Source organism: Bos indicus, chromosome 4 (genome assembly GCF_029378745.1).
Source record: "Bos indicus isolate NIAB-ARS_2022 breed Sahiwal x Tharparkar chromosome 4, NIAB-ARS_B.indTharparkar_mat_pri_1.0, whole genome shotgun sequence".
NCBI lineage: Eukaryota > Metazoa > Chordata > Mammalia > Artiodactyla > Bovidae > Bos > Bos indicus.
The window spans coordinates 77,268,916-77,292,646 of record NC_091763.1 but is presented as its reverse complement, the minus strand read 5'-3'; the positions used below and the strand labels follow the sequence as shown (position 1 = coordinate 77,292,646).

The 23,731-nt window shown below is 50.6% G+C and overlaps 1 protein-coding gene across 2 annotated transcripts in view; it reads right to left on the bottom strand.

The window, feature by feature from the left end:
• NUDCD3 (NudC domain containing 3) overlaps window positions 1–23,731 on the bottom strand; it is a 70,703-nt gene that overhangs the window by 1,778 nt on the left and 45,194 nt on the right. For both annotated transcript variants that reach the window (XM_070788009.1, XM_019958932.2), the window contains exons 3-5: window positions 22,799–22,931; window positions 12,782–12,925; window positions 2,877–3,065 (exon numbers count right to left, since the gene is read on the bottom strand). In XM_070788009.1, coding sequence (XP_070644110.1) covers window positions 2,877–3,065; window positions 12,782–12,925; window positions 22,799–22,931 — 466 coding nt within the window. The remainder of the gene's footprint in view (window positions 1–2,876; window positions 3,066–12,781; window positions 12,926–22,798; window positions 22,932–23,731) is intronic.

Below are 23,731 nucleotides of genomic sequence, written 5' to 3'. Positions count from 1 at the left end.
ACTGTAGTCACCAGGCCTGCATGTCCCAGAGCAGAGCTCTGCTCTGCTTCCTCTGGAAAAGGACCCGCCTGGGCTGACAGCAGACCCTCTGCAAGCCCCTGCTCCCCACATTCGGGTTCCACCCCATCCTGTCCCCAGAGCAACACCGGCCACCTTCCTGGTTTGGATGCTGTCCCTGCTCACCAGGAGTATCTGTCCAAGCTCCAGAGGGCCTGAGGGCCACAGCCCACAGAGCCGACTGAGCTCTAGAGAGGGTCTCTACTCCCCTTTCATAGGGACAAGGTGGGTAGTCTCCAGGCCTGTGCTCTCAGATAGTCTAGGAATGTGACTCAAAGGAAGAGACCTCAGGATGTCTGACTGTGTACCCACCAATCACCGATCCCACAGCCCCTGGGGGCAGGGGCCAAAGCTGTTATCAAAGGTGGGCTCAATCATCCCAGTCTGGACCACCAGCCTTTGGGGTGGCAGCAGGAAGCTGCTCCCTGTCCCCTCCCACATCTGCCCTCCATGTCCTCCCTGCAAACACACTGGGCTGGAAACCCTCTCCCCTTCCTTCTGACCAGGAGAAATGAAGGGACGCACGGCCACAGGGCCAGAAAGCCCTGCCCACCTCTTAACCTCCAGGCCGACAGAGTGAGCTGAGGGGAAAGCTCCTGGTGTCTGACAAGACTGCAGGGCTCCTGACGGGGCCTCCTCTGCCCCGTTACTCCACCTAAGTGGTGCAGCAGGGAACACGTCAGACACGCAGTACATACTGCGCTCGGCTCGGCACACCTGACACACGCCAAGGACCTTAGAACAGCACCTGGCACAGCTGCCCACAGGCCGCCCGAACAGGGGCTAGACGCCCAGCCCCGCCCACCTGCGCGCCTCCGGGCGCCGGCAGCCACAGGGCGAGCTGCATCCCATCCCTCCTCCTCCGGCTCGTGCCCACCACCCGCTCTGAGTCACCTCCTCCTCAAGCTCTCACTGCACGCCCCTCATCTGAGCATCTTGAGACAAACCCTCTCCAGTGAGCTCTGCCTCGAGACACACCCTCTGAGCTCGACCCATGGTGATGTCCCCATACCCCTGCCTTGCCATGGGCAGTCTGACGGGCCCTCTTGCTCCAGCCCCACAGGGTCCTCAGCCCGCTCTCTACACTGGTCCTGCCCCAGGCCCCTCACTGCCACCTCCTACTTTCTTAAGCCCCCTCTCCTCCCACCACCCTCAACCAAAGCCACCTGCAGCGTGCTGACTCTCTTCTCCTTGGGACGCTCTCCTCCGGGGACCACAGTGACTGTGCAGGGCTTCAACGCCACAGAGGCCAGCTGCCTCACCACCAGGCCACGCCAGCTCTGCCGGATCCTCATGCCTCCACGCTTTCCTCTTGGTTCCAAACCTGCTCCCCACACTGCGTGTCCCTCAAGGCCCCATGTACCGAAGACAGTCCAGGGGGACACCTAGGAGGCCAGCCCTGTATGCAGACGTTCGTTCCCAATCCCTGCTGAGCCCAGAGGAGTCCCAGACAGCAGTGCTGGTGCCCCTGCCTCTCCTAACACAGCCCTGAGGCACCGAGCCGTTCAGCAGCAGGTCAGCTGGATGAGGGGTCACCGCCTGCACCAGCATCCAAGGGCTCCCGTGTGTCCACTGAAGGCCTCCACAGGGCACTGCATTCAGCCAGGCACTCATGCCACCATGGTCAGCACTGCCAGGCCCTTGACAAGTCCTGCTAGAACCAGCACCTCTGACTCAAACCACGGAAGCCTTTCCATCAGACCAGCATCTTCAGGTTTCTTCAGATGCTTCCTGGATCTGTGGATCCCAGCCCTGAGCTCATCAGCAGGAACCTCTTGCTTCTTATTTAGACCTCATGGCCTAGTGCCTGCCCACTCTGGGGCCGGACATCCAAACTTTCAACAGCTGCCCAGGGCCCTCTCCTGTCAGGTCAGTGTTCAGACTGCTCTTTCATCTGGCGGCTACAGGCAAATGCAGCATTAACTGGATAAACCTGCCACCTAAACGTGCACAGAGGTGGTTGCACCCCTTGTCCTATGTTAGGCCAGCTCAGGGATTACAGCCTGAGGCCACCTTCCACAGATGAGACTACCAGGTGCCTGGGAGCCAATGGTCAACCACAGTCCTGGCCTCCAGCCCCATAAGCCCAGGTAAGGTTGGTGAACCAGATCAAGGGACGATTCAGAGACTCAGGGAGGGATGACAGACAAGCCTAACACCAGCTCAGGGTTCAAACCCCACCCTGCTGCCAGACCAGCTACAGGACCTTGAACACGTGCTGTGACCTCTACACCTCGACCCTCCTCTCAAATCCCCATGCGGTTCACTTGGGACACTGAGAAAGGAACTCTCTTCTCTAAACAGCCCCTCTTGGGAGTATCAAACAGGAGAAAGACAGCACGAGTCTAATCTTCCTCTCTGCCACCACAGGCTCCAGACGAGCCTCCTCTCCAGTCACTGATGTCCTCCTGCCCTTCTTGGGCTACCGGCCAGCCACGCTTCTCAGGCCTCTGACTTCGAAAGTGACTTGGAAGAATTTTCTTCCCCCGGGTCCTTTGTGGTCAAAGCTGCACCGGACCTGAGGTAGGGCAGGGCCAGGCTGTTCCTCCTGTGCTGAGGGTCTTGGAGGGGCTGAGGGGAGGAACAGCCCCAGTGTGTGAGGTGAGAACACGCAGCATTACCAGGACCCTCTGGAGAGGCACCTCTCGGCCCTGCCACCTGGGCTCTCGGTCCAGGCACGGAACCAGAGCCCCAGCCCAGGCAGTGACCAGGCCCAGGCTGCCGTGTCGGGACCCAGGAGGCAGCTGCAGAGACAGCAGCATGCCCGGTCCACCCCAGCTCAAGCCCCAGGAAGGCCCAGGAAGTGTGTGTGCCCGTACCAGCTCGTGGCTCTGCGGCTTGCCCTGCAGCTTCTGGTGGTAGTCGAAGGTGAGCCTGTCCAGGACGGCGTGCTCCTCCTCGTCCACCGTGGCCATGGAGCGCTCCTTGTTGATCTTGTCGATGTCGATCTGCTCCTCGCCCTCCAGGATGGCGCTCCACCAGTACTCACCCACCTTGTTCAGGCTCACCTGGCACACGAGGGCAGAGACAGGGTCAGGGCTGGGGAGGTGGCACTGGGGACCCGGGGAATGTGGGGACACTGGGGATTCCATTCTCCAGAACTGGGACTGAGTGGTGCCTAAGGTCCTTGTCTCCAGGTCCTCTCAGAAAAAGTGACCCCCCGACGGGCATCAGCAACCCTACCTGCTCAGCCACCAGAAGCCCAGCTTGCTCATCAGAGGGGACATTTCCAGCTGCTCTGAGCTGCACCACCCGTGGTAACTGGCCCCTGTCACAGCCTCCCAAGCTGCCAAGGGAAGCTTGAGCCCAAACAGGAGATTCTTCCAACACCCACCTGTGGAGCCCCACTAGCTCACCACCCCTACAATGACCTTTCCTGCTTCCAAGTGCAGCAGCCAGTCTCCTGCCTGCTGGGGGCACTTGGAACCCAAGGGACCAAGCATTCAGCCTGACAGACTCCCCCACAACCAGACGCCCAGGCTTCTTTGTCCCACTGTCCTCCTTGGCCTGGCCAGGGCGACCACTGCGTGTGACTCACTTTCTGCCCAGCCTCATGGTGTAGCCCAGGGAGGAGACAGAAGAGTCAGGGGGGCATGAGAACTCAGAGACAAGGATGGCGGAATAGCAGGGCTTGGCCTGAAGGTGAAGCCAAGTACACGCATCCCAGCGTCCACACAGGGAGGGTCCAGGGCACACCCCTTCCTATACCCAGCAGCTGGGTTCTTGGGGAAACTCTCTATCAGCTGACCAAGAATTGACAGGTGAGCTGCGAACCTACCTCACATTGTCCACTCTCGGACAGGATGAAACCCCCAGTCACGCCCGAAGGTGTGCAGAGGTGATAGAGATTAGGAGCCCACAGCAAGAGCAGCTCTTACTCAGAGAGCCATGAGGACGGTGTGACTGGCTAGCGGGCAATCCTGACAAGTGACATCTGTGCAGATACTGCGTGCTCACAGGCCACAAGTCAGCCTGCCCCATGGCTCACGGGCTGCGGGGGGCAGTGCTGCCAATTCCAGCCCTCTGTCCCGGTGCACCAAGAGCCCCTACGGAGTCCAGGTCCAGCAGAGCTCAGCCCCAGGCACTGAGAGCGGCTGAGGTGTGGGCGCTGATAGGGCAGGTCATGCAGTGGAGACAGCTCCAGAAAACCGCGAGCACAGAATCAATGTCAGTATCTCAGCCCAGTACACAAGGCTGCCCCACTTCTGACCGTCATGGGTGGACGTGGCTGTGCAGATGGCAGGGGTGAGGTGGCAGGGGCCCTGCCCTCCTCATCAGATGAACGGCCTCTACCCTGCCAACACCACGGTTTCCAGTCAGAGTGAAGTCTCTGTGTCCAGATGCTCTGCCCAGCTGCTTAGCCCAGCTGCTCAGGCAGCTTTTTGCCCACTTACTCTCCTGCTTGCATGCGTGGACCTGACCTGGCCCTCCAAGACCCCAGTGCCAAGCTCTGAGCCCCATCTTCATGGAACTGCAGATCTCTGGGTCAGTGCAGTGAAAGGCTTGAGGGGGAAATCCACTCTCTTCATATTATTCCAGGAGAGCTTCTGAGAACAGTCAGCCTTCTATCCACTGACTCAACCAACTTCAGATCACAAATATTTGGGAAAGAAACTTCCAGAAAGTTTTCAAAAGCAAGACTTGAACTTGTCTCCTTCAGCCACAACTCTTTACATAGCATTTGCATTGTATTGGGTACATCCCATGAAGTATGAGAGGGGATGTATGTAGGTTATGTGCAGACACAACACCATCTATATACGAGATGAGAGCATCCTTGGATGTGGGTATCCTCTGGGGGTCCTGCAACCAACCCCCTGAGGATACTGAGAGACAACTGTACTTACAGAATATAAATTTCCAAAGAGAACAAACCCTTCGGATTTATTTTATTCGTGTCTTTGTTAGTGATCACTGATCTCAGCAGTGATCTCATTATCACTGCTGAGCTCTCTCTTAACGTGTATCATTAGCATTAATCCAAGCCCTGTAAAATACACACTGTTACCTCTACCTGGAGTCAGCGCCTCACCTGGATTGCCCAATGCCACAGGCAGAGCAGAGCTGCGCTCGGGCCAAGAGCCCTCAACGGCACTGTGGGGGGGCAGCTTGAACCCCACCCCGGTGCTCTGCTGCTGGTCCTTCTCACACAAACCACATGTGGGGTGTCCCAGACAGGTCCACGCACACCCAGGCCTAACACGGCTCGGGGGCACCACGGGACTGATCCTGACGAGGAGCTTGGTGGGCCTCACTACCTGTGCCTCCTGCCTCCACAGAACACGTCTGCGAGGGCACTCTGCACACCCAACAGGCATTAAGATGAGCCTAGCACCACCTTTAAGGTGGAATTCACATCAACATAGAATTAGCCATTTTAAGGTGAACAATTCAGTGCATTCTGCATTCACAGAGGCTGTGTCTAGTTTCAGAACATTCTTGTCATCACAAAGAGAACTTGTACCCACAAGCGGTCACTCCCCACTCTGCCCAGAGGCTTGCCCTCCCCCAGCTCTGGCAACAAATCATTTATTTGCCTTTTCTGGACACTTCCCAGAAATGGACCCAAAGGCTATGTTTCCCATGCCTGGCTTCTTTCACTCAATGCGATGTCCTCACATTCCTGTGCTAGTGGGTCAGAACTTTATTCCTTTTCCAGGTTGAGCAATACAAAATGTAGCACCCAGAGGACACGGGGAAAATGTTCTTGGAATGGGGCTGAAGGATTCAGGTCTAAAAATAATATCTTTGATAAAGCAGTCTGATGGTTTAACATTTGGTTTTGATTTTTTAACAGTTATTTTTTTTAATTGGGTTTGTGGGGGCGTAAGCTGGCACATAGTAAAACTCACTTGTGAGAGTAGGTCCACCCTATGAGTTTTGACAAATGCAGCCACACAGCCACCACTATCAAGCCACACCCTAAGTTCCTGGTCCCCTTGTCGGTGACCCCTCAGCCCGCCACTTGCTTTGCCATCTGGTTGGTCTGTGTCTTGGTCTGCTCTTCTCCTAGCATAGTGGTCTGGCGTTCAGCCATGCTGGGCATGCCTGGAGGGGTAACCCCTTGACACGGTGGGCTGACGCACCTGTGGGTGGCCAGGTGGGCCTTTCTAGGGTTCGGCAGTCACCTACCAGGCTGCCTGCAGGGCTGTGTGTGAACATGTGTCTCCCTTCCCCTTCGTAGACACCCAGCAGACACCAGGGCTGCGGGGTCCTACAGTAAGTGTATGTGTAACTTTATGACCTTCCCATCAACTGTATGTGTAACTTCATGGCCCTCGTCTCCGCAGGGGAGCTCCAGGGGCTCCACACTCTTGCCAGCACCTGCTACTGTTGATTCTTTTCAGGAGCCAATCAAATAAATATGAAGTGACATGTCACCATGGTTTTAATTGGCATTTCCTTAACAACTAACAATGCTGAGCATCTTTTCATGGACTTATGTGCCATCTCATTTCTTAAAACATTTTATCTGGAACAATTTCAATCTCACAAGTTACTAGAATTGTTCAAGTACAAACAATAGCCACACACCCTTTTCCTAGATTCACCCACTGTTAACACACTACCCCTTTTATTACATGCGTGTGTCTGCACACACACTCTCACTGTGTGTAAGTTTATATATATAATATGTGGTAAGTTACATGACACTTGTTCCAGAATCTTGGCCCTTTACCCCTAATACTTCAGTGAGTGCCTCTTCCTGAAGATATGAAAGTTCTTCACTACTGGGCTGGCCAAAAAGTTCATTTGGATTTTTCTGTAACATCTTAAGGAAAAACCTGAACTTTTTGGACAACCCAGTGGAGTTCAGCTCCCCCTGCCTCCAGCACAGGATCCAGTCCAGGGTCCCGACTACATCTTAGTGGGCCTGTCCCCTTTAACATACAACATTCTGCCGCTGCGGTCTTTTGTTGTTAAAATCCATTCTTCAGGGTGGAGGGAGGAGGGTTCGGGATGGGGAACACGTGTATACCTGTGGTGGATTCATGTTGATGTATGGCAAAACCAATACAATATTATTGTAAAGTAATTAACCTCCAATTAAAATAAATAAACTTATATTAAAAAAACTATAATCCTTTGATCTAAATAAAAATAAAATAAAATAAAATCCATTCTTCATCTGGGGTTTGTCTGGTGCTTGCTCCTGCTGACTCAGGGAAGCGCCCCCAGTAGAACCCTGCACAGGCGATGCTGTGCCCCTCCTGCGATGTCCCACCGGCAGGCACAGACGTCACGTGGTTGCAGCGCCTGGGGGTTCCTCCCTGACCCCCTCTCCCCCACAGTGGCGGGGAGACTATGCTGCCAGCCCCAACAGAAGCTGTGGGAGGCCAGCAGGGGCCTTCTCTCAGCACCAGCTCCTGGATGTCCAGCATCTCAACAGCTCTCACTCACTCCAGTCCCTGACCATGCAGCACACGGAGCGCCCCAGCCTGGCTGGTCAGGGGTGGCTGCTGTGACCTGATAACTCAGTCTTATCCCTCGGCCTTCCTCCAGGTTGTAGCAACTGGTCCCGGATCGAGAATCAGTTTCTCAGGGGAACCCCCAGAGTGCTGGCTGAACAGTTTTCCCAAAATGTCCTCGCAGAAACTTCCAACTCCATGTGGATCAGCTTACCTCAGCACCCCAATCTGTGCTGATGACTCACTGACACTCATCTCCCTCCCCTCCCCTCCTCACAGAACCCTGTTTCTATTCAGGGAGGCAGTGTGCCCGGCAAGAAGACGGCTCCTCGCAGCTGCCCATACGTGGGATCAAGTTTGGACCAAGGAGATGTGCGTGAAAGTTGCGGGTGATGTTTCAGGGGGTTGCCTTGAAACCAGGACAGAAGACAGGCAGAGACAGCAGGGGGCCTGCTCAGCTTCAGGTACTTCTGCGGAGAGAACGTGATCCCCAGCCAGACCACTGACCTCTCAGGGCTTTGCCAGGGGCAGTTCTGTTGTGGGGAAACTGCCAGTCTTTGATGTTAACAAATTTTTAAGCTTTAACATTAAAGCGCTGAGGGCCAGACAGAAGCTGGCTATGATGGGGGTGTGGTTGGGAGAAAGTGACCACGTGCTGCCGAGCTTCCTCTACTCTCTCCTTCCACATGGGATGGAGGGGGTGCTTGCTCTGTCCACTGGGAGCGTGGTCCTCTGGTTTGGCTTGGCACATACCTCCTGTTCACTGGGCAACTTCTCCAGAACGGTGCTGGAACATGATGCCTTAGGCCACCTACTTCTCAACATCAGGCCTCAGCTCTTTCTGGCTGGGACCTGGGGATTGGCAATGATGCCAAAAATGTGACCAGCCTGAGAAACATGACAGGTCCCGGGAAACATGGGTACTGAAAGCCAAGAACTTGCATTTCACTCCCTGGACTAATTTCCAGGCTTGGGCTCTTGCCAAAATACTAACATAACTTAATCTGTATTTTAAGCTGAACAGTGGTCCCTCAGGGCCAGGAAAGAGGCAGGTAGCCACCCATGAAGAAACAAAGATGGTGAACCACTTCACAGAAAAACATATATCCTCCCTAGAAAAATGGAAAGGAACAAATGGGATAAATGCAGATAAGTCAGCAAAGACAAGTTAAAATGAACAAGCCCAGTGCTGGGGTGCAAAGGGGCCTGGTGACGTCACAGAAATCTGACATCCTTCAGGGAAGAGCCATGGCAATGGCCAAGGACGACAGTCAGCCTGTAACCCCACTTCTGAGAACTGTAATTTAAAGAAATCATCTAAATATGGGGGTACAGCATGCATTAAAACACTCCCAGGCTCAGGCACCAGACACACAGCAGTGTGAGCTTTTAGGCAAGTGGACAAAGGTCTGCAAACACTGCAGCTCCTGCACTGACTTTAAATGACTCGAGTGTGGGTCATGTCGGCATGTGAACGGGCTTCGCCTCACAAATGGCTACGAATCAGAGACATGGAGCATCACAGGCACGAGGCCATAGCCTGCAGGCGCCCAGAGCCTGGCCATCAGCCCCACCTGAGGGGAGAAACCAGGGCAGTGAGCCGACGCGGGTTCTGGGACAGAACAAGACACAGGGGGAGGCCCTGGTTTCACGTCTCCGTAACCAAGAAAGGAGCTTGCTTGAGAATCAAGCAGCCTCGTTTAACATTCTCAAGTGTGGGAGGGAGGGAGGCAAGAACTGTCATCCGGTTTTAGCTGCCACCCCTGCCTGCTCTGAAAGGCTGCTTGGGCGTGTCTGATGCGGATCCCGGCTCAGGCGAGGAGAGAGCGGTGGCTGGGAATCAAGGGGCATGTCTGCGTCAGCCTGCCTGGGAGGTGAAGACTCAGGCCATGGGCTCTGGCGAGGTGACAAGCATCCCTGGGGGGACCCCTCTTGTCCCAAGTGGCCCCCACAGAAACCATGCCTTGTGATACAGCCTGTGTGAGTGTCCCAGGGCAGCCGTAACAAAGCCCACATATGGTAGGCTTGCAACAAGGTATCTATCTTCTCTGTCTGGAGGCTGGAAGGCCGACATCGAGGCGCTGCCGGGCTGCACTCCCTCCGGAGCTTCTAGGGAACCTTGCCTGGCGGTCATGTCACCCTGTGTGCCTGTGTATTTTCTTCTTCTAAGGACACTTGTCACTGGATTTAGGACCCACCTGGATAATTCAGGATCATCTTGTCATCTGCAAAGACCCTTCCTCCAAACAGGCCCTATCTGCAGGTTCTGGGGTTTGGCGAGGACATCCAGGGGCCCTTTCCAGTCCACTCAGAGTTAGAAGGTGGGCCCTTGATGATTTCCCTCAATCGCCCCAGGGCCTAGCACAGGGTCTGGCACTTAGTGATAAGCACACAAGGCTCTGAGCCTCATTCTAAGACCAGGGAACAGAGGTACCATGGGGCTCAGGCTAGTGGGACTGAGGCAGAGAGCAGGCCTGGTGACCGCAGCAGCCACACTGCTTCCTCCAGAGGCTCGAGGGAGTGGCACTGGTTCTTCACAGCAGGTGCACCAGGATCTTCACACGTCCAAGCAGCGTGCTCACTGCACTACAGTATCATCTCAGACACATGGCACTCGGCGTCATCAATAAAATAAATAACTACACTGAAAACACACCAAACCTCCAGCTCCACGAGTAACAGTGTCTCCACAACACGCAGGCATTGGCTGTACCAATGGTCAGGAGGAAGGCGGAGACAGGCAGAGTCCCGCATCTCAGGATAAAGTGCAAGCCAGGTGAGCAGGGGGCTGTGCTGTCAAGAAAGCTCCAGAGGAGGATATGATGCTCTAAACAAGTCCCCTTTCCCTTCTACAAGTGCTGCAGCATTAGAAATGTGACACCATCCACGGATAATGAAAGCTACTCAAAGGAACCAGGGAAAGAACCAGTGCAGCGCCCGCAATCCCTGGAGGTTTCTACGTGGACCCTGCGCAGTGAGCGGGAGCAGAATTGAGCCACACTTACGGGCAGCGACAGGTGTCCCTCGGTCCACAGCTAGGGCTGCTCCTTTATAACTCCTTGAGCAGCAGGTGCCTGGCAAAAGCAAACTGGAAAACTAAAAGGTGGCCAGGGCACAAGCTTCCTCCTGGACCAGAAGAGGACCTGGGCTGACCATGGGGCCTGGGCACATGACCGGCCACCTGGGCCACCTGAGCAAGGCTGGCAGAGACGGCGACACCCCGGTCTCCCTGCTGGCCCAGTGCAGCCTCTCACAAACACCACCACACTGCTACCAGCTCTCCTCCCCTGCCTGCCCCCACCAGGGCACCTTTCGGTTGATAGACAGAGAAGGAGGGAACAGGAGGCCTCCGGGTCTGGGGTCTGGATCCACCCTGAGCAAGCCCTTCACCCTGAGTGTCAGCATCCTGGTTTGTAAAACAGGCTTGCCGAGATGAAACAGCATTGCCAGGCATCTCAGAGAGCCAGGCCAGAGTGCCTGTACGCAATACATGGAGGCCTGAATTACAAGGAGTTAAGGCCCTGGCCACAAGCCACATCTGTGTTCAGATGTAACTTGTATAAAACACACAAGATGACATGGCTCTGGAACAGGTGTGAAGAAGTCAGTGTCACCTCTTGTGACAAACACCCTAAAGAGTGAGCTACCTGATAACAACCTCATTTTCACTGAAGTAATGTCAAGTAAAGGGAATCCTCGGTATCCTGATTACAACCCTGACAGACCACGTGGGCTGTAAACAGAGGCTGTGAACCTTCAGAGTCCAGCAACGAGGTCAGTCTTTCCATCCCAGGCACAGGCTCGGGTTTACAGGGCTGAAGATAGCAGAAGTGCCCCTCAGAGGGAGACCAGCACAGCAGCTGCCTGCTGGGACTGCTCTGGACAGTCCATCAACCCCACACAGGTGACGTCAGGCCTGGTGCCCGTGGATAACAGGGCACCCAAGATCACGAGTCTACATTTCTGGGACCACTTGAGCCATCACAGCAGCACCTGTGGAGGGTAGCCTGCCAGCTGCTGGCTCCCACTGGCTACTGGCATGACCTCGGTAGGCAGGGGGATAATGAAACCCTGGCTTTCTACCTCCCGCAACCATGCGAAGTCCAGATGAGACCATGACCATGAAGGCATTCTGCAAATGGAGGAACTGGTGATAAGAACATGGGCCATAGCTTGGGGAACGGCACTGCAAGTGGGGAGGCACAGGGGTGAAGAGATGAGGGGCTGAGCCCAGGGCAATGAGGGGGGAAATCATCACAACTGTCACACGCTCGTGTTGAGGACAGGGCCTATGCAACAGAGCAAGGTCTAAACAAGACTCTGGCAGACCTGGCCAGCGCTCTGCCACCAGTGTCCCTGCCACACAGAGGGGCTGCGTGCGCCCATGCGTCCCGAGCACGCCAAGACCTCCAGCCGACCCAGCACTGGGGGTTCCTCTCTGTTCCATCCGGCATGGGTGTCTGCGAGCTGAGAGAACCCAAACAGAACCCCATGGGCCTGCCAGTTAGGACCAAACAGGCAGGCCCATGGGCATCTATTTTCCAGAGACAAGTAGATCTTGATGAAACTGTACATAAAGAATATTTCTATATAGAATTATGAGGCTTTTCTTTGTCCAAAGACTTAATATTTTTCTTTTCATCTTTACCCCTTTCACCACGCCCCAGGTTAAGCACCCCAGGAGGAGGGAAAAGAATGAACCCAAATATACAGTCTCCCTTTGGTGGAGGAAGCTTCCCTGCATACTGCCCACTGAACAGGTGCAAGGCTCTTATGAAGGAAGAATGTAGTAACTGGAACACATTCCCCTTAGTCTGGATCCCACACCCTTGGTTAGCTTAGCCAGTTGAGACCCCCTTTATCAAATAAGGCTGTCTGAGTTTATTAACTCTGCACCTCCAGATTGGCATTCATGTAAATGATCTGCCTTTTAATTTTTAACTTATTTGGTTTTGCCTTTTAGATATAACTGAATCCCTGGAGAGAGAGGCCTCTGAGACTGAAGAGACACATCCAGTGTGAGCAGCACAGCCACACTCTGGGGATGGTGCCCCGCCACGACCTCCTCCATGGTCACCGTGTGTGGTCTGTGTGTGGGCAGGAGAAGAGACTGCACTCAAGGGCCCCTGAGTTTCTCACTGATAGGGGCTCCACCTCAAGAAGTCAAGCACTGGGACCCCAGGGGCCAAGGCTGCAGATGCAGCAGTGAGTCAGCAGAAGCCCACAAAGGTGCCTTCTGAGCTACGTGGGAAACAATGGGGCAACTCCCCCGCTGCAGCAATCAACATGCTCACAGCCTCACAACCCACACTCACCAAGACGCACTTCCCGGGTTCGAGGCTCCAGAGGGAGCTCTCAGTGTTGATCTTGTGGGTGAACTTCCCTTCCATGAGGACACGCTCCCCATTTCCCTCCAGCACAGCCACCCGGATGGAGCTGCTGCTGAGGGTCACCGAGACCTGGAACAGAGTGAAAGAGAATCACCTTGTGCTCCAAGACAGGAAGGAACAGTGGTTTCCAAGGCACCTGGCTGCACACGGTAGGAGAACAGGATGCAAGACCATGCCAAGCGTCACCAGGTCCACTGAACCAAGAAAATAATACCAATTCATACATGAAGGAGACTGTGTCGTCATGTCCTTCAAGAGAACGCACTTACAGTTTCAATACGCCTAACAGTAACAGGGGGTGCTTTGTGGGAGCAGAATCTCCTCTCCAGTTAGGGGAGACCAACTCCCTGGACGGAAGGCAAGCAGGGCCAGTGTAGCAGGCGGCTACTCTCCCCAGGCCCACCTTGCTGTCTGGGGTCCGGAGCAGTCCCACCCCAGAGGACATGCCCGGGGGCCAGAGCAGCCAGCTCCTCTTCCCTCCAGGAGCTGCTGTGCCGGCTATGGCCACAGCTCGGCTTTCACCCAGGAGGGTGACGCCAGATCCTCTGGTTTTACATTTTGTCTCTGTTCTCCCATATACTCATTCGCTGGATCTCTGCTCTCACACATCTGTCTTCACACCTGTGCTGGAGCTGCTGGACTAGGGGCTTTGCTTCATGCGTGGATCCCAGCAAGCAGCATCCCAAGTACATTCAGATCAGTAAACAGTCCAGGAAAGAAAACAGAACTACAGGGATTTCCCCACCACCTCCACCACCCCTTTTTCTTTAAAATTTTAAATTCTGTGTTTTATAATGCAAAAATCTTTTTATAATAGTATTTACACAATGTATTCATTACATGAACAGAGGCTGGCTAACTTAGACCTTTCTCACCGGAGCGTGGGGTCAGTCAAGGTGTCAAAACAGTTTGGAGGTGGCCCTCCCATGTCACCTGGTAAGTGCTTATTAAATGCTTATAAAGCACTTGGAAAGATTCCCTCAGTGTCACAGAATTTTCTAAATGGAGTTTACACACACGTTGATGGAATCTGATACTATAACCTACCTGAATTTTAAATAACCATAAATGAGTGATGGAAAGGAAAACGATGTCTGCACACACCATACCCACAGGCCGGCCGAGTCAGGCCCTGTAAGCCCCAGCTCCACTTACACTCAACTTCTGGGAGAATTACCACTTTCTCGACTGATCCTGCTACGGCACAGGCACAACTCACTTCACTCCCAGCTGCCCAACAGCAGCCCAGCTCACTCCTAGATGGGTCCAGACAATCACTGGCCAAATTGTGTCCCTGACCATGAACTCAGATGTGCGAAGAACACTTGACAGAGTGGACCAAGGCTCCATCAGTTGGCCTCCCAGGAACAAGCTCGCTTTAACAAATGAAATTCTCCAGCCAGCTTCACCTAACAGGATAATTTCCAAATCTGGGTGAGCTTCCACAACACTTGTCTCTTGTACAAAGGGGATGCACCCAGGCACCAAGGGAAACCAGGCAGGAGACACTTCCAAGAGCTCCAGTCCAAGGCGTCACTCTGAGAACAGGTGGTCATCCTCTGACCCACAGAGATGAGAGGAACAAAACACAAACAGAAAAACCCCGGACAGCACAAGGTGAGTAGGGAGAGGCTGGGACAGACAAGCTTTTGACAGCTCTATGGAGAGGAAGGAGAAGTGTGTGGGGACAGACACCACAGAACAGGGACAAGCACAGCTGCGTGGGGCCTCCGGCTGGCAGTCAGCAAGCACGGAGAGTGGAGGCAGAGCAGCTGAGTCAGTCCACAGGGTAGCTGGGCCAGCAAAGCCCTATCAGGAGAGACTGGAACCCACTGTGTGCCACTGAGCAACAGGCAGCCCAGCTCCAGAAAACCTGGCCAGCAGCTGAGGGGACTGGGTGGACACTGGCCCAGTACACCATAAGGCAAAGCCAACCACCAGTCAAGCCCTCAGCTGTGAGCAGTGATGGGAGGAGCAGACCTCAGACACGTAAAGGAGAAAACCATCATCATTCCACACTCAAAAGAACGAGGACCATATATTTTTTAAATAAAAAAACTAATAGGGAACTAAGGATTGTATCCTATGAGAAAAAGCAGCAGCCCCCAAAGACAGACTTAGGTTAACAACAACAAAAAGGGTAAAGACTGTAGAGCTACCTAAGAAAAAAGGCAATTTGAAAATATGTCCAATTTATATTCTGAGAGACCTGAGAAGATTCTGCATCTGCAGAACCAGAATAAAACACGAAAACAGAACTAGACAAAAAAAACAAAAGATACTTAGAAAAAAATAGAGTGAAAATAAAATTTTCAATAGAAAGGAAAGATAAAATAAAAAAGATAAAATAAAAAAACTGGAAGATAAAATAAAAAAACTCAAGGTAGAATAAGAAACCAACCCAGGCAATCAGTTTGACATCCCAGAAACTATGACAAGACAACGACCCGTGCTTAAGAAAAACATGTCTTCAGTTTGAAAGAACCCACTGAGGGCTGAACAGAAGGAATGAAAGATGACAATTCATATTGCTATTTAGAATAAGTTCCAAAAAGTTCTATGTAACAGGGGAAACGTTTACGCACAAAGAACCAGAATGGAAGAGATTACTACAATCAATAACAGTGGATGTAAGAAAACAAAAGAATGACACCTACAATCATGCTGGGGGAGTCTGCTTATTTGTTTTTGCCACACAACGCAGCTTGCTGGATCTCAGTTCCCCTCCCAGGGACTGAACCTGGACCACAGCAGCAAAAGACCAGGGAACTCTCTTCTTTAAAGTTAGAATTCCATATGAACTCAAATCACAAAATAAGTGAAAGGTTAAAATAACTGCATTTCTTCTGCTTTATTGACTACGCCAAACCCTTTGACTGTGTGGAAAATTCTTCAAGAGATGGGAATACCAGATCATCTGACCTGCCTCCTGAGAAATCTGTATGCAGGTCAAGAAGCAACAGTGGGAACTGGACATGGAACAACAGACTGGTTCCAAATAGGAAAAGGAGTACGTCAAGGTTGTATATTGTCACCCTGCTTATTTAACTTATAGGCAGGGTACATCATGCGAAATGCCGGGCTGGATGAAGCACAAGCTGGAATCAAGGTTGCCGGGAGAAATATCAATAACCTCAGATATGCAGATATCACCACATTTATGGCAGAAAGCGAAGAACTAAAGAGCCTCTTGATTAAAGTGAAAGAAGAGAGTGAAAAAGTTGGCTTAAAACATTCAGAAATGTTTCAACATTCAGAAAACTAAGATCATGGCAACCGGTCCCATCACTTCATGGCAAATAGATGGGGAAACAATGCAAACAGTGAGAGACTATTTTGGGGGCTCCAAAATCACTGCATATGGTGACTGCAGCCATGAAATTAAAAGACGTTTGCTCCTTGGAAGAAAAGCTATGACCAACCTAGACAGCATATTAAAAAGTAGAGACATTACTTTGCCAACAAAGGTCCATCTAGTCAAAGCTATGGTTTTTCCAGTAGTCACGTATGGATGTGAGAACTGGACCATAAACAAAGCTGAGCACCAAAGAATTGATGCTTTTGAACTGTGGTGTTGGAGAAGACGCTTCAGAGTCCCCTGGACAGCAAGGAGATCCAACCAGTCCATCCTAAAGGAAATTAGTCCTGAATATTCATTAGAAGGACTGATGCTGCAGCTGAAACTCTAATACTTTGGCCACCTGGTGCAAAGAACTGACTCACTGGAAAAGATCCTGATGCTGGGAAAGATTGAAGGCAGGAGGAGAGGGGACGACAGAGGATGAGATGGTTAGACGGCATCACCAACTTGATAGACATGAATTTGAGTAAGCTCTGGGAGTTGGTGATGGACAGGGAAGCCTGGCATGCTGCAGTCCATGGGGTCACAAAGAGTCGGCCACGACTGAGCGACTGAACTGAACTGAACTGAAGACACTCAGGAGCACTGTATTTATTACCACACCATCATTCTGAGAAAGTTACTTGAGGCTGTAACATAACAAAATGAGGATGAAACTAAAACAGAGGAAGATCCTGGGTGAAGGAGGGTCAAAGAGTACAAACTTCTACTTATAAAATGAGTAAGTTCTGGGAATCTAAAGTATAGCGTGGTGACTATAATTGACAATACTTGTATATTTAAAAGTGGCTAAGACAGGAGAACTAAGTTCTCATCACAAGAAAAAAACTGTGACTATGTGAGGTGGTAATCTTAACTAAACTGATGGTGGAAATTATTTTGCTACATATATGTATATATATATACACATACACATTTCAAGTATTTATGCTGCACACCTGAACCTACTACAATGATATATGTCAATTACATCTCAATAAAAATAAAGGGGGAGGGGGTAAGGAGGAAGGCCCAGAAAGGATCTAAAACACAGTGAATTTAATCTAGAAGTGAGGTTAAAAAAAAGTTCTAGGATGCAAGCTATATAATATTGAACTAGAAAATAATCAGTCCAAATGGGAGTCATGGGTGAAATGGTCTGCAGAGAATGATTTCTAGACAATACAGATTACCAGTGAGAATCTGGGTAATTCTGAGTTTATGATGATAGTGTACTATTTTTGACAAGAAAAAAAAGCAAGACATGAAGAAACTCCAGAAAAACAAAAAACTATTCAAGAAACTCCTGATCCAAAGGGACATAGTGAAAGTGGAGTAAGTACCACCAAAACAGCCCGACCAGAGTAAAACCAGAGACTGGAGCCCCGAGTGGAAGGGGCAGTGGGCTCAGGCACACACACTCTCTGGGTCCTGATAGATGAAGCTGGACATCAGGGGAAATTCTAGGTCCCCTGAGACTTCCCTGGGCAGCCACCTGCTGGTTGGCAGGCTCAGCTAAGGCGCGGGCAGCAGGGCAGCAAACAAGAGACCAGAGCCTCCCTGGAAGGGCCAATGTGGGCAATGCGAGTGTATCGCCTGTAGGGTCATGATGGTATCAAGTCATATTTGACAAGATACACATAGAAAACATCTGGCAGGACATCCCTGGTGGTTCAGTGGTTAAGGTTCGCTTCCAATGGAGGGGGTGCAGGTTATTCTTGGTCAGGGAACCAAGATCCCACATGTCTTGTGGCCAAAAAATCAAAACATAAAAACAGAAGCAACACTGTAACAAATACAATAAAAAAATTTTAAATGGCCCACATCAAAAATCTTTAAAAAAAAAAGAAAAAGGAAAGAAAGAAAGAAAACACCTGCCAAAAGATCCCAGAAACCAGGAATGTGATTTCTGAGTTTGGGGTGGGGGCTGGAATAGGATAAAAAGACAGAAGCAGGAGAGAAACTTTTCATTGTACATTTTTATTGTTTTAAACAGGTAAGTGTCCTATGCATTCAAGCAAAAAAAAATTTTTTTAATAGATAAATGCAACCTATTAGCCTTTTCTGCTATGGAAGTTTCCTATAATAAAAGTCTTCCTACATTTTTTTCTAAACGCCTTCTAAGAAGGGAACACTGTGTTGCAGAGCTTTTTAGCACAAATTCCAACAGCTGCATTGAGCTCTGGGGCACAGCATCACTGTATAAGACATGCCAAGGGGTCTTGGTGCTCTTCTGGAAGGTTCCCATAGTGAGGCTAGAGATGACATGCAGCATGGTCATGAGCCCACCAGCCTGCAGGACTTCATTAGTCAATATAGACCATGCACCATCTCCGAGAGGAAAGAGAATATTGCAAAGGAAATTAATTCACTTGTCACTCACTGTCATCCAGTCAGGACTGTGCACAACAATATCATGATATTTTCCACTCAGAAGATGACTGATCAAACAGAGAAGGGGGTGGGAGCGGGGTCCCGCTCTCTGTTCCGCCACCATCTCACCAGACAGTGTAGGGCCTTAGCAGTTCACATCTCCAGGAAAGTTTTCTCATGTGCCAAGTGAGAGGTTAGACTAAAAATCTCTGGAGTTCAATTTTCCATCATTAAAATCCTATGATTCAATCAAAGGCCATGTTTACAACCAGCCCCAGCTGGCTTCTGCGATCACACAAAGATCTCCGTCCTGACTGCAAAGTTCCTTCTCCCGACTTCATGGCTACGCTGAGCACAGAATGGGGAACTTGGCTGCTTTTCCTGTGCAGAGCAAAGATCTAACTACATCTCATGAATGAAAGAGACCAAAGCTTCATTTTGAGAAATTTTCCTTTAGATTCACCAGCAAAACAATAGAAATTACAAAAATTTAAAAATGGTTGCATGTAAAATAACAACACTTGAACATAAAGCATAACCCACATGCATTTAGCTGTCCCCCACTACACCTGAGAAGCAAACCCATTTCCACAGAAAAAAAAAATCAAAAAGGAGTAAAGGAGAAGCAGTGTTCTGAGGCCTCAAGCACAAGCTACAGCTGAAGAAGAGGGGGCCCAGGACCGCCCTCCATTAACACTCGGTGCCTGCCACATCTACCTGTTATGCCCAACATGCCTGCCCCCATCACAGAAAGCTACTTACAAACCCAGAACAACTGCGACTTCATCAGCTGAGCTGCTACCATCACAGCTACCACCATGATGGTATCTGAAAGGTGCCACAGACAAAAACCAAAAATAAACACTGCCCACAGGTAGCTGTGACAGGTGCCGCAGGGAACAACTGGAAAGGAGCCAGTCCAGAAAGAAACTGGCAACTCAGAAAAACCCTTAGGCCAGCAAAAGCCAAGAGATACAAAATAAACTTACTCTCAAACTTTAAGTGCTGCTGTTGCTGCTAAGTCGCTTCAGTTGTGTCCGACTCTGTGCGACCCCATAGATGGCATCCCACCAGGCTTCTCCGTCCATGGGATTCTCCAGGGAATAACACTGGAGTGGGTTGCCATTTCCTTCTCCAATGCATGAAAGTGAAAAGTGAAAGTGAGGTCGCTCAGTCGTGTCTGACTCTTCATGACCCCATGGACTGCAGCCTACCAGGCTCCTCCATCCATGGGATTTTCCAGGCAAGAGTACTGGAGTGGGGTGCCATAAGTGAGGCATAACTAAATCTCTTAGATCACTAAAAACTAGAGCGATCATGAATTTTTAAGAAAAATACAGAATTTGAAAGTTGCTGAGGAGAGTATGTTAAAAGTTCTCAGCGCGCATGCACACACACACACACACACACACACACACACACACACGGAGCTCTATAGTATGGTGAGATGTTAACCAGACGTTGTGGTGATCGTTGCACAACACACAGATATCAAACCATTATCCTAAAACTAACACTGTGTATCAATCATACTTTTTTTTTTAATGTCTTGGGGAAAAACTACTACTGAAAGAGAAAAGAAAATCTAACCACACAGGAGATTAGTGCAAATTAAATCAGCAAGTATCACAACGGGCCAACACTAGATAAATAACTGCCTTACAAAGAATGAGCCTCTTCCAGTCCCAACACCACAAACACTCAGGTTCATCCACACACCCCCGAGTGCAGGGAGCGCTAGCTCCAGAAAAAGCCAGCCTGGACACCCTGACCCTCTCTGTGTTTCCTCCTGTGAACCGCAAAGCCTCAAAGGACTGCTGGAGGAAGGGCCCTAGGGGTGCCTGGCTGCACAGCGCAGGTTAAACAAACAGCCTGTTTACGCTCCAACACAGCCTGGAACTGTGCTGGCGCACCTGCCTTGTACCTGAGCCCCACATGTCAGCTCCAGTGCAGTCATCTCATACCAGTCTCAGGGACCGTCACGGGCTCAGTAAATGTCAAATGCAGAAATGAGCAAAACCCAGGGCCATCCTCAGTGAAACCGAGGCCATCTCACCCCAGAGGTCAAGACAAGTGGAGCTGAGAGGCAAGGATGTGCCGGGGGCATGGCGGTCCGTCCCTTAGCACAGTAGGATGAAGGGCAGGCCCCTCAAAACACACTGCTGGCGGCAGAGCTTGGACTCATGAGACTGACACCCCAGTGACTAGTGGGCACATCTGAAATGCTGTTTTCAATGAACAGGCTTCCCAGGTAGCCATGGAAGCTCAGTAAGAGCTGTCAGGTGACCTAGGCCTCTTAAGTCAAAATACCTAGTTTGGGGTTTTTGGGGGGTGGGGTTTGCCTTTTGTGGGGAGGCCATGCTGTGCAGCTGGAGGAATCCTAGTTCCCCCATCAGGGATCAACCCTGAGTCGTCAGCCCTAAAAACATGAGTCCTAACCACTGGGTTGCCAGGGAATTCCCCAAAATAACTAGCTTTAGGTTGGGCCTAACGAAAGTCCTTCCAGAGAAAGTTCCCGAAGTTCATGGAGAAGTTAGAAGACACGCTGGACCAGGAAGCTCTAACATTTTTCATTAAGTGTGTAACCAACACTTTTCATAATTTATTTGCCTACATACAAGGTAATCCTACCAAAAAAACAATGAAAATCAACACCTGACCAACTAAAATTCTAAAGCATGCTGGGCAACACAGCCTGCGCTGGCTCTGACCTACAGTGTCAGAGAGGACACAGTCATCAAAAGTAGGATTCTGTGGGGATGACCCCTAGGTACCCAGTATGACCTGGATCCTAAAGTCCATTGGGTCAGGAGGTCACTGAGCCCTAGTGAGATCTCCTGGGCTAGTGGGGAAGGAGAGAAAGGGAGAGATGGGTAGACAGTGCTGCTGCAGCTGACACCATCCCCACGGCGCCCTGACATACACCCACAAGGAGCTGTGAAGACCCAGGGGCTCTAGTCCTGCTCCTGTGTTCCATGCTGCAGGATGAACTGCATTTATCTGACACTGGTAGGAAGTTGCAGTCTTCTAGAGGCTTCCCCAGACCCACCCAGACTGCTGCAGAGGGCAGGTTTATTTTAGGTAAAGCCTGGGTAATCATAAAGGGACCAGGAGGGACCTCAGGATGGAAGTGGGCTAAGGGGAAGGCCTGGAAGGGCTTGCTCACTGCCTAGAGCCTGGATCTGACATGTATCCAGACCAGCAGGAGCCACTTCACACAGTGGTCCTTTCTCTGAAACGTACATGAAACTCAACTTCCGTTTCATATGCTCTGGGACCATCCCTTTTAAAGAAGGCTGCAGTTGTTTCTGCTTTTAAAGTGAGGAGTGGGACACAGGGAAAACAGTATGAGCTTTAGAAGCAGACACACCTGAATCAAACCACGGCTGTACCAGGGCACCCATTCAGTCACTCACTCCTTCTAAAACATTCAGACAGTGCTCACTGTTCCTGGCATAGCAAGAGTGAAGGAGACACATGGTGACTTTTCCATGTCAACTTGGATAACTGAGTAACTTCTCTCGGCCTCAATTTCTCATCTATAAAACATGAAAGATACCACTTACTTTGCAGGTTGTAGTTTCTCATGACAAATGAAATAAGAAAACAGTTTCTAGCATATATAAGAATTTTTTACATTGTGGATTATAGTAACAATGTCCCATTTCACATGAGAGTTTTTTTCTTTAATGTGAAGCCTGCCTACTTACAACGAGCTATAATAATGTTATTCTCAGCAAGGTCCCCAAGTAAACATCTCTATCTCACTAAAAGATTAAATTTCTACTCACTCAAGCTCATTAAGATGGAGAAACCCACTCAAGCTATAAATGTTACAGCTCCACAGACCACAGGACTGTCCACTTATCACAACAGAACCTGTGGTGCTCTGCTTTGCCTCTCAGGACTCCATCTTCTCCAGTGTGAAATGGGTGTAACAATAACTGCCTTGCCTACTCTGTAGTGCTTTTGCAGAGACTAAAGACAATAAATGATATGAGAATACTATAATTACAAAGAAAAAAAAGCTCAGGTGCTATTCACATAGGAGGCTAAGTTGGGTCTCATACTTGACGTGGTTAAAGAGGGTGGAGACTGGCATGCTGGTGACTGAAGACAAGAAGCAGTCTTGTGCTGGTGGCTAAGCAGCTCCAGTGCAGCCCACAGCCTGAAGCCTTTGCTTCAGGAAAGAAGCTGAGCAGATGAAGCTGGAAGAACCTGGCGGTTACCTGCTTGCCCTTCACCACGTGCTTGGGCACCGGCACCTTGAGCTCTAGGTCGGTGTAGTCCTGGGACCAGGTGTAGTTCTCACGCACAGCACCGTTGTAGCTGTCGGGGTTTCTCTGGAACTGCTCCTGTCTCCTGAGAAAGAACAAGAAGTAAGACGACAGCCCAGGCCCACAAGCAGGGCAGGAAGCCCACAGGGTCCCAGGAACATACTGTCTCCAGGTCCTGAGAACGTTCACCTAACCTTGCTTGGTTTTGCGTCTAAAAGTCCCCTTCCCTCTGGCTGATTTCCTTTCTGACCACCCAATTCGGGCCTCAATGGGAAGTCACAGGAACAAAGGGAAAATCCAAGGAGAAGACCCTGTGTAGCACCCTCAAGGTTAGGAAAAATATCTGTCAATGCAGTCCATGGCATAGCCTGGCCCTCCTGGTCTTCACAAAGCTTAGAAACCAGACCAGTCCATAAGCCAAAGAGCCTAATTAATAACATCCTGGGGCTTGTGGGTGCCTGGTTTCCCATAAACTGCTTGGCAGGCCATATCTTTTTTTAAAAAAAGGCGGGGCGGAGGGGATACCAAAAAACCACTTTAGCCTGTAGCTACTCAACTTCAATTCTAATCCAAACCCAGCCTCCATCTTCCCCTGGTAAATAAATCAAAGCCAAGGCACTGCACTGAACTGCAGACTTTCTTCAGACGTGAGCAGTGTGCTTATGAGACAGCCTAGGAAAGAAACTCCGTCAGCTGAATCTTCTTGTACGTGTATTACCAACCCAGCACAGATGCAAACAGGCATGGCCAGAAGCTGATGTCAAAAATAAAACACAATAAAACAACTGTCACAAAATTTAACTGTTAATAACAGTAAAAACACCACATAAAAATAAGTTGAGAGTCCATCATAGTAAGTTTTTGATCTAAATTAAAAGACAGAAA